The following is an 11,583-nucleotide window of genomic DNA, read 5'->3' as shown; positions in this document are numbered from 1 at the left end:
GGGCCTCTCACTGTTGTGGCCTCTCCCGTTGTGGAGCACAGGCTCCGGACACGCAGGCCCAGCGGCCACGGCTCACGGGCCCAGCCGCTCCGCGGCATGTGGGATCTTCCCGGACCGGGGCACGAACCCGTGTCCCCTGCATTGGCAGGCAGACTCTCAACCACTGCGCCACGAGGGAAACCCTATGCTATCATTTTACGTGGAGTCTGAAAGAGCCACACTCATAGAAACAGAGAGAAGAATGGTGTTTGTCGCGGGGTGGAGGAAATGGGGAGATGTCAGTCAAAGGGTACAAACTTCCCTTTATATGATGAGTAAGTTCTGGGGACTAATGTACAAGCATGGTGACTATGGAAATTTCTAAGAGAATAGATCTTAAGTGTTCTCAGAAAAGAAGTGATTATTATGTGAAGTGATGGGTATGTTAACTAACCCTACTGTGGTAATCATTTCGCAATTTATAAGTGTATCAAATCATCATGTTGTACCCTTTAAACTTACACAATATGTCAATTATATATCAATAAAGCTGGGAAAAAAAAACAACAAAAACAGAACCTGGATTTACCCTCCTGTTTGAAACAGCTAAAACCACAGATAAAATATATGAAGCAATGGTACTAAAGAAAGTGGTGGACATCTGTCAACAAAAGTGAGTGATCCCTGGGAAACAGGAAACCAATGAGGTGAGCCCTATGATTACCCCACCTTCCTGCATGGAGGAAATATTTTTGGAAAACAGTTTGAAAATTCCTTAAAGAACTTAATGTATACTTAACATGTGACCCAGCCATTCTACTACTCAGTATTTACCCAAAAGAAATGAAGCCATACATTTAACAGAAAAACTTATGCATGAATGAAGGTTCTTAGCAGCTGTATTTGCAGTAGCCCCAAACTGGAAACGACCCAAACGTCCATCACCTGCTGATTGGATAAACAAATTTGTGGTATATCCATACAATGAAAGACCACTCAGCAATGAAATGAAATGTACCATTGATACATAAAACAAAAATGGATGAATTTCAACATAATTATGCTAAGGGAAAGAAGCCAAACTCCCTCCCCCTCTGCCAAAAACAAGAAGAGTATGGTTCTGTTTATATAAAATTGTAAAAACTGTAAATTAATCTGTAATGACAGAAAATATATGAGGAGTGGATTGGGCAGGGTGGGGAAAGGTGAGATGTAAGGATTACAAAAGGGCACAAAACAGTTTTGGGGGCGAAGAATATGTTTATTATCTTTGAGTGTAGTGATGGTTTCACAGGTGTATACATATGTCAAAACTTATCAAATTGTAAATTTAAACATAAGCAGTTTATTGTATATCAGTTATACCTCATAAAGCTGTTTTTAGAAAGCGAAAGACTAACATCCTATTTAATGGTGAAAGGCTGATATGATAAGGAACCAAATAGAACACATAATATATGGGTTAAACAGTAAATGAGTCACTGCTTAAGAGAGAATTAGTGAGCTCCAATATAGATCTGATGTAGAATAAAAAATATGAAAGAGTTAGAGATGTGAGGATTGTGTGAAAAGGTCTACATGTTTAATCAAAGCTCTAGGAGGAGAGAATGTGTAGAGTGAGGAAGAGGCAGTATTCCAAGATAATGACTGAGGAATTTTCCAGAATGATGTTAATCCCAGCATGGTGAATCCTGAGTAGCATAACTAAAATAGATCCAAGCCTAAATATATTATGGTAAAAATGTGGAACATCAAAGACTCCCCTCCACCCCCCCGTCAAAGAAAGAAAAGAAAAAAAAAAAGGAAGAAGAGGCAAACCAACCAGGGAGGACCTGCGTTACCTGAAGAGGATTGATTATTGGATTGGCAGCTTCCAAGCTCCCAGTAAAGGCTGGAAGGGCTGGATATGTTCAAAGCACTGAGAAGAAATAACTGTTACCAGAATTTCTATACCCAACTAATCTGTAATTCATGTGGAGCTGTGTACATCGCCACCGTGAACAGTAAGGAAGATGACGGAGAGGATGGATATTGGGTAGGCTACTGACAGTATCTGCCATGACTAAAACGAGTGGAGGAAAACTGTGGGATAAAGAAAATATTATCTATCAGAGCAAGTCAAAATATAGCATAAAGTAAGATGGGAGTGAAGGATAGGAGCTAATTGAAGTCTGGCTTCTCTCAGTCCTTACTGTCATGAACACGGTTAGCTAGAAGTCTCTGTCATGCAGAGGTTCTCTGCAGGTGTCTGCAGTGATGGAAGTTGAGACACCAGGCTCCTACGGTCTACGTTTATACATCTGGTAGTTTCAAGAGGAACCTGGCCTTAAGAGTGACTTTTTTGACCCTCTTCTCCTTGACTCTTACCTTAACTCCAGAAATGTTTTCCTGGGAATTCCCCAGCAGTCCAGTGGTTAGGACTCCATGCTTCCACTGCCCAGGGCCTGGGTTCAACCCCTGGTTGGGGAACTATAATCCCACAAGCCACGCGGCATGGGCAAAAAAAAAAAAAAAAAAAAAAAAATAATTTTAATAGAAAGAGAAACAGAATTATGTTAACTAGTAGGGAAAAAAAAAAAAAAAAAAAAAAAAAAAAGAAACGTTTTCCTATTCAGTTTGTCTTGGGATGTGTTGTCACTAACCTTGTGACTTTAGCTCTAGGATTCTGCTTTTCTAAATTACTGCCTATATTATATTACCCCAGCATTCACCCTTATGATCTAAGATCAGAGAGTCAGCTTCAAGAATGTAGGGGTAAATGGTACTACCTAAAGTATCTATTTATGCTTAGTCTTCATTGTCTCTCATATACAGGGTGGTAGTCTGTTCAGACAGCATCATCAGCTTAACCTAAATCATAGGCAACGTTGCTGCCAAGTTGTGGTTCTAGATAAGTGGCAAAAGAAGATCACAAACACAGTTTTAGAATAGTTGGTTGACCCAGACTAAGGCTGCATAAAATATAGTTTAACTCTGTTGCATTGGACTTGTTTAGGACTGGATGATGGATAATCATAAAGTAAATTTGTTTGCTGTAAATTGGAAGAAATATAGAAGAATGAGATGCTTAAAAATGCACAAGAAAATAAAAATTGACTATGTGGTTCACAGAAATTTAGCGTCACTTATTTTTTATATCTCTAGAAGTTTTGGGTAGTTTCCAGTATTTGAGAACTAACCAAGAGGCAGACAAACCTGTGTGGCTTATTTTTTGAGCCCAAGTTTTATCAGCATCAAGAATATTCCCCCAGATTTTAAGAAAGCACTGTCAGTATTGTCACCTCAAAGACAAAATGTAAAGTTTAAACTTAACCTCATTTTTACAAATGAGCCAAAGTATCATTTTCTACATAAAAGTGTTTGTGATCTAACCTAAGTTAATGTCAAATTTTTACTGAAGTTATTTTCCTTTTAATAAATAGCACTTAGGAGACCAATATATGTGTTCCATGTATAAAATATTTGGCACTTGAAATTTAGGGTAAATGACAAAACAGCATTTATAAACAGCTAAATTGTCCATTCCCTCTCTCTTTTGAGGGCAAATATTTATGTAGAGCCATTGTGATTTCAGGGAGAAAAACTAAACCACCACGACCAGATTCCCCAGCCACTACACCAAACATATCTGTGAGGAAGAAAAACAAAGATGGGAAGGGTAAGTACTACTACTGTAGCTTCCCTATAATACTTAGGGGTCAAGTAACATTCAGATTGCTTTAAAATGTCTGCATATTTTAAGTAGAAACCACCAGCTTTTATTGAAATGGATCTTATTGCTGCCACATGCTTATAAGGTACGGTTACCACCTTCTGTAGAAAGACTGGTAATAATGTAGTCCAAGAAATCCATCTAGGAGATTTTCACTTACCTGTCAAAATAATCCATCCTTTCATTTAATAAAGAGCCTCTTGGAAGAATTCAGCCACGTTAGGTTTTCAGTTCATAGACACTTTATTATATTGTCTTGGAGTTTTAGTATTTTCATAACTGCTGCCCAACTTTGAAGAAAATTATTAAGGCTAACCTGCTGGCTCTTTATATAAAAAGAACAACTATTGAAAGGTTTTGTACAACTCTTTCTCAGTTTCTTAGGCGTAATAATGGTTCTTAAAGAGGGTGAAAAAAAAATTTGTCTCAAAGTGCTTTCTCCCCAAGTCATTACACATCTCATTGGCAGGATTGCTCTGTTCAGACATTTTATACAGGACTAATAAAAAGATCTATGTTAGACCCTAAAAATTATGACCATTATATCACCAGTACTAACTGAACTGTGTAGTATGTTTGTATAATTATAGATGGAACTTAAGAAGACCTTTAGTTGTGTTTTATTGTGTTCTTTCAAATGAAATTTTGGGCAGTTAAAAAGAAATTGCTTTTGTTTCAGGAAACACAATTTATCTTTGGGAGTTTTTACTGGCACTGCTCCAGGACAAAGCTACTTGTCCTAAATATATCAAGTGGACCCAGCGAGAAAAAGGCATTTTTAAATTGGTAGATTCTAAAGCAGTGTCCCGGTTGTGGGGGAAGCACAAAAACAAGCCTGACATGAATTATGAGACCATGGGAAGAGCCCTCAGGTACGTGAGGCTTCCGTAGTTCACTGTGTGACCAGTAGCGGTTCCTAAATACTGAAAAGTAGGTGACTTCTAAAAAGTGCGTGAGTTAAAGAAATGGTGAATTTTATTGTTAAAGGGCTAAAACCACACTGCTTATAGAAATGAGTATGTATTTAAGTTGAAATCTTATTCCAATCTGGGAAAATGTTCTTCTTCCTCCCCCTAAAGCTTCATGCAAACGAGATACTTTATTTATGAAGGGATTAGAAAATGTTAAGCTGTCATCAGAAATTGTAAATTGACCACAAGGCTCACATGTTTTGAGTCATTAAACTTAAGTTCAGGACAAAGTAACAACTAGTGGTAATGCAGGTACTGAATAAGAGGGGGCATTTTTAAACATGCATCTCGGGTATGATGTGTTATATAGTGTTGGAATAAATTAATGCTTCGAGCATAATATTAGCCATTGTGAAAATGTTGAACAAAGGTATCCCTTAAACCCACTTTTAGTTTGTTTTTGTTGTGATCATGTCATTTAATCTTCAGGATCTGGGTATATTTGAGAAAGATTTATTAGAAATATCAGTGATCTGAGAACTCGGTAACCTTTTTAAACCAGAACTATTTAGTTACAGTTGGCATTTTATTTTTTAACTCACACTTTTTAAGTTCTTGATTTAATTAAAATAAGTGACAGAATTTGAATCACTTTTATTTGTACATCATTAAGTTTTATACAGAAAATTGTTTCAGATTTACTGAAGCAAATTTAAACAGGTTAGGGACATTATAATTGTAGTAAGCTATGGAAGAGAAATAAAATAACTACCCTTCATTTAGAAAGTCTTTTCTCACCTGTTTGTTTCTAGCTTTAAACTTTTGTTTATGATTAGGAAATTTTTATTGTGTTGAAGATTATTTTAGTTTATGTATAACTGAATACAATATTGATGAAATTGTCTGCTTTGAATAGGTACTATTACCAAAGGGGTATTCTGGCAAAAGTAGAAGGTCAGCGCTTGGTGTATCAGTTTAAGGATATGCCGAAAGACCTTATTTATATAGATGATGAGGATCCAAGTTCCAGCATAGAGTCTTCAGATCCATCACTGTCTTCAACAACCACTTCGAGTAGGAACCAGGCAAGTCGATCGAGAGTATCTTCAGGTCCAGGGATAAAAGGAGGCGCCACTACAGTTCTAAAACCAGGGAATTCTAAAGCTGCAAAACCCAAAGATCCTGTGGAACCTGCACAGCCAGCAGAGGTTCTTAGGACAATGCAGTCCACACAGACTCCATATCCTACCCAGCTCTTCCGGACTATTCATGTAGTACAGCCAGTACAAGCTGTTCCAGAAGGAGAAGCAACCAGTAGCATGCAGGACGAAACATTAAATTCTTCCGTTCAGAGTATTAGGTGAGAAAATTAAACTTACTGGTGCAGATCATTGTGCGATGTTTCTGACCAGAGTCGTCGTTAAACGTGTCAGGATTCAGAAGTGAAAATAAAAATTATATACATGTCAAGCTAGAACTCTTGGTCAACAGATTGTTTCAGCAGCGTTGCATCAGTCCTGTGATTGTATCAGTGATTCCTTATTTTTATTTATTTTTTAAAGCACTCTTTTTTTTTTTATAAATTTATTTACTTTATTTCTCTTTGGCTGTGTTGGGTCTTCGTTGCTGCGCGTGGGCTTTCTCTAGTTGCGGTGAGCAGGGGCTACTCTTCGTTGTGGTGCGCGGGCTTCTCACTGCGGTGGCTTCTCTTGTTGCCGAGCACGGGCTCTGGGTGTGTGGCCTCAGTAGTTGTGGCGCATGGGCTTAGTTGCTCTGCGGCATGTGGGATCTTCCCGGACCAGGGTTCGAACCCATGTGCCCTGCATTGGCAGGCGGATTCTTAACCACTGCATCACCAGAGAAGACCCTATACCTTACTTTTAAACTTTGACATTACTTGATGTTATTCAGTCAATTTGAATCAGTTCTCTATAGCTTTGTGTAACTGAATTGATCCATATAAGAAGGGATCCACATATAAGAAAATCCAGAGAATAGTTTCAGATCTTTTTTCAAACAAAGTTAGAAGCTGTAAAAATTTAACATAAATTTACATATCATGACCCTTTGGAATGCATTGAGTTCTAAGAAATCCACGTTAGTCTTTGGGAAGATACTATCTTCTCACATAATATCCAGAATAGTTCTAAAGTTCAAACAGGTTGGAGGCCAAGAATCGAAGGTCCTCTTTTTCGGGCTTTTAGAGTGGCAGAGTTGGAAGAATAGTTTTGTGGTTTAATCAAATCAAGTCTGCCTCATAACCCCAGAAAAGGCATGAAACAACAAATTAGACTGCTCTATTGCAGACACTTGGGACTGGTCTTGACTGATTTAGAATGGGGGAAGGGAGGAAGGCAGAAAATTAGATGGACATTTTCAGGTTCTGTTTTTCCATTTCTACTGCCATGAATTTCCAGAACGTGAATTATAATAAAATATAGGAGCCCCTCCAAATCCAGTAAAAATGATTCTTTGATTATTTTCATTAGCTGACTTCAATCTTACAGTTGTAGATTCTAGAATATAAATGCTGGGTTCTTGTTCAATTGATCTTGAAGTATACATTACCTAGAATCAAAACAGACTTATAGACGATTCAGTCTTCCTTGTATGGTCCATTTAAACTTTTGACAAGTTTGATTTAAGAGAATTGAATTCTCTTAAATCGTTGACTTGTAAGGAGTATAAAGACCACATTTTTTCCATCTTAATTAAAGAAGTACTTATTTAACTCTGTATTTTCCCTTTAATGTTTTATTTTCCTCTAAGTTCTTTTGGTTACTTATGATGACTGAATATCTAATGGAAATTACGTGGTTCCTTGTGTTGATTTCTATGCTCTTTGTCATCTTATCATTGTATGTATTTGTGTTGATATGAAACATACAATGGCCACAGCTGATCACTGGGACTCCCTTCTTGGACTGATTCAGTTGTTTTTTGGCATCTCCAATCAAAGTTTCCTTTTTAGACCTAGAGAATAAAAACAAACCAGAAGAAAAACAACAAGAGCAACAAAAACACATACCTTTAGCTCTGAAAGATAGTAAATTGTGTATTATATTGGATAGTTTATTACTCTGAATGTCAATTTCTGAGTAAGACTCACTGCCAGATATTAAAACATTGTAATTACACTCCCCACTTCTGATTTTCAAACTGTCTTCGGTGTACCTTTCAGAATCTTCATTTCCACAGTCTCAGAGTTCTGTGGACTCTCTGCCTGCTTCCTGTTTCTCCTATTTTTTTCTCTTGCAACCTACATGTTACCGATGCATATCATTATGTGATGTTTCTGACCAGAGCCATTCTTTGTTTAATGGCTCAAGAGTCAGCATTGGTGATAGTGCCTTCTTGCAGCTTTTGTTAGATCTATTTTGCGCACAGAGTGCAGTCCAATTTCTGTAGCCTCCACTGCCAGCTCTCACTCTACTCATAATTCCTTCCTTGCTCTCCAGCGAAAGCTTACTTCTTGCCTGTACCACATTCTGGTACATAAACCAGGTGTTTCAGGTGACTTCAATGCCTGTCTCCTGCTACACATTTAAATCTGTAGGAGCTAGAGTCCATTCATTGTCCTTTTCCTAACACCTAACATAGTCTGACATATAACACCCCTTCATATTTATAGAGTTTATTTTGAAGTAGGGTATATGATCATTCTCTATCTCCTTTTAGAATAATGAGTTCTCTAAGTGGACTACTTATAAAATGAAGAAATATAAAATTTAACTTTTCAAACTTAAAGACAACTTTTTTCTTTCCTTTTCTTTTTTTTTTTTTTTTTTTTTTTTTTTTTTTTTTTTTTTTTTTTTTTTTTTTTTTTTTTTTTTTTTTTTTTTTTTTTTTTTTTTTTTGACCATGCTGTACGGCTTGTGGGAGGGATCTTAGTTCCCTGACCAGGGATTGAACCTGGGCCCATGGCAGTGAAAGCGCTGAGAACTAACCAATGGACCGGCGGGGAATTCCCAAAACACAATTTCTTCTTGTAGAAATTATTATGTATTTATATGAATGTATGTATGTATCCACATACATTATATTTTTTTAATATAAATTTATTTTATTTATTTAGTTTTCCTGCGTTGGGTCTTCACTGTTGCACATGGGCCTTCTCCAGTTGCAGCAAGCGGGGGCTACTCTTCCTTGTGGTGTGTGGGCCTCTCGTCGCAGCGGCACCCCCCATTGCAGAGCATGGGCTCCAGGTGCGCGGGCCTCAGTAGTTGTGACTCGCAGGCTCTAGAGTGAATGCAGGCACAGCAGCTGTGGCGCACAGGCCCAGTTGCTCCACAGCATGTGGGATCCTCCTGGACCAGGGCTCGAAACCCGTGTCCCCTGCATTGGCAGGAGGATTCCTAACCACTATGCCACTGTGGAAGCCCCACATACATTCTTAATCATTCATTTGACTTAAAAAAAAATTATTTTCTCATTTGGTTATATTTTATTTTCCTCCCCCAAATCCTCCTTATTTTCACTGTAATTATCCCAACTTTTAACTATGAGAAATTTCAAAATATGGGAAGGTTGAAATAGTACACTGAACAACTATACCATCCACCTGGATTCACAGTTGATAGCATTTTGCCTTATTTGTTTCCTCTCTATATTTATTTATACCCTTTTTTTCCTGTTTGGCTATTTGTCAAGTCAGTTGACATCACCATGACATTTCACCCCTAAATACTTCAGTGTATACTCTTTAAGAATAGAGACATCCTAAATAATCATATTATCACTCCTAAGAAAAGTAACAGAAATTTGGCTATATCTTTCTTGACTACTTTTTAATAAAATCAAAGACCTTTGAAATATTTTTTTCTATAGTTGAGGGAAGGTCAAATGATTATGACTTAAATTTAGGTTATTAAATTAATATACAGCAAGAGATGATACTTTCAAAGAACTCTGTATTCATACACTTTACATATATTAATGTATAGAAAATCCTTATTGCTCAGTGAGGTGTAGGTAATATTCCTGTTTTGCAGTTGAGGAAACAGAGTCAAGGAGAGGTCACGGAGCCTGGTCACTTTTAGTAAGTGGTGGAGATAGTGTTTTAATGCAAGCAGTTTAGTCTAAAGCAGTGAACTTAATGAGTTGCCATACTGTCAGTTAATTCACATAATCACATGAATTATCACTTACTTACAATGAAGTAGCAACATATTTTTTCTCAATTTTTTCTTTGCTCTTTTCTTTGTATCTCACATAATTGCACATAGAGTTATCCCTCAGTATCCTCAGCGGATTGGTTCCAGAACCCTCTCTGGAGTCCAAAACCTGAGGATGCTCAAGCCCCTTATGTAGAATGGCAGAGTATATGCGTATAAGCTCCATACACCCTTCCATATACTTTAAATCATCTCTAGATTACTTATAATACCTAAAACAGTGTAAGTGCTATGTAAATAGTTGCCAGCTATGTGGCAAATTCAAGTTTTGTGGTTTGGAACTTTCTGGAAAATTTGGGGGGGGGCGTGGTTATTTTCCAACAGAGAGGTTGGTGGAATCTGTGGATGTGGAGACCGTGGATATGGAAGGCCAGCTGTATCTATATTGAAATTGATTAAACTTTCCTTAATTGATTTAGGGTATATATGCTCAGTTTTACAAATTTTAACTTTGGCTTCACAAAAATAAACCTCTGATAAAATATTTTCCTAAAATTGTTCCTTGGTAAACCTGCAAGTCCATATACCAACCCAGTATAAATTATTTCTCTGTAATGTTTATCCAAGTACTAATAGTTTGTCTTAGGGTCTTTTAAATAAATTAGCCTCTAAAAATGTATAATGTATACATTATACATTTTAAAACAGTGTAATGGAGTAGGAAGAATGTGGGCATAACCTTCTCGCCCTCCAGCCTTGTCAATTATTAGATGTGACGCTGGATCACATTAACTATTCTGAGTCTGTTTCCTCATCTATAAAATGAAGATGATATTATTTAAGCTTACAGGTGGTTGTAACAATTAAATGACACTTTCTGACATCTGATATTCAACAAAAGCCAAATATTATATTGTATATGTTTCTTAGCTTCAGAAAGTTTGAGGAATTTTAAATTACCAATATTGTACCAGTTGGTTACAAGCAGCTTAAGCTTTTTAAAAGTAGTTAACTGTAATATAACCTTTGTTATATAATATAATGAGACACAACTGACAGTTTAATCATTAACTAAGAAAAAACATAATTTAAAATTCCTGTGTTTAGGAAAAGGCTGTGTAATATTTAATCCTTTAATCTCTGAATTTTTTATTAGTGAAAATTTATTGTTTTAGAATTTGTTCAAATAAGCTAATATATTTATATTGCATATATATATATATATATATATATATATGTCTCAGTATATATATTTTCTGGCAGATGGCAGTCAGGTGTTCAGGAAAGGGACATCTTTTTCTGACTTGAATAGAAGCATTGAAAATCTAGTGGTAGCCCTGATGAGCAATAGGGAAATTTTCCAAGTACATCATTGCTCATGCCACATCTGAGAGAAGGAAAGAGGAAGGGGAGGGATGTGTATTAAAGGTTGTTAACTCCCCACAGTTTAAAGATCTAATAGAAAGTATTCATCTTTGGCTGAAGTTATTCAGGACTTAAGAAGTGACAGTATGTTGTAATGGTTAAGCACATAGGCTCTGCAGTTGAATGACCCCTTATCTAACTGCTCACCTTATGCAAGCTGTTCAACTACTTTTTGCATTAATTTTTTCATATAGAAAATTGGGATAATACTTATAGGGTGGCAAGGCTATACATATTTATAGATACAATCTGTGTGCTTCCTATATGCCAAGTTCTATTTTATCTATACGTACATGTACATGAACTCTTGGCATGGGAAGCCCTTGGGTCTTTTTTATTTAAAAAATGGTATCTGTCAGCTACCATTTGCAGGCTTAGATTCCACCCAAGATATCCTGATTCAGGCGGGCAGAGAAGAAGGGAGGCACAGTGTATTTTGGAA

General features: G+C 36.8%; 1 protein-coding gene across 2 annotated transcripts in view; it reads left to right on the top strand.

The window, feature by feature from the left end:
• The window catches only part of ELF1 (E74 like ETS transcription factor 1), a 79,147-nt gene that overhangs the window by 63,799 nt on the left and 3,765 nt on the right, over positions 1 to 11,583 (top strand). For both annotated transcript variants that reach the window (XM_007468602.1, XM_007468603.1), the window contains 3 exons: positions 3,554 to 3,637; positions 4,371 to 4,563; positions 5,519 to 5,962. In XM_007468602.1, the coding sequence (XP_007468664.1) occupies positions 3,554 to 3,637; positions 4,371 to 4,563; positions 5,519 to 5,962 (721 nt within the window). The remainder of the gene's footprint in view (positions 1 to 3,553; positions 3,638 to 4,370; positions 4,564 to 5,518; positions 5,963 to 11,583) is intronic.

This window comes from Lipotes vexillifer, unplaced genomic scaffold (genome assembly GCF_000442215.2).
Source record: "Lipotes vexillifer unplaced genomic scaffold, Lipotes_vexillifer_v1.1 scaffold479, whole genome shotgun sequence".
NCBI lineage: Eukaryota > Metazoa > Chordata > Mammalia > Artiodactyla > Lipotidae > Lipotes > Lipotes vexillifer.
Note: the sequence above shows the minus strand (reverse complement) of the source record. Positions and strands in the feature narration are given on the sequence as shown.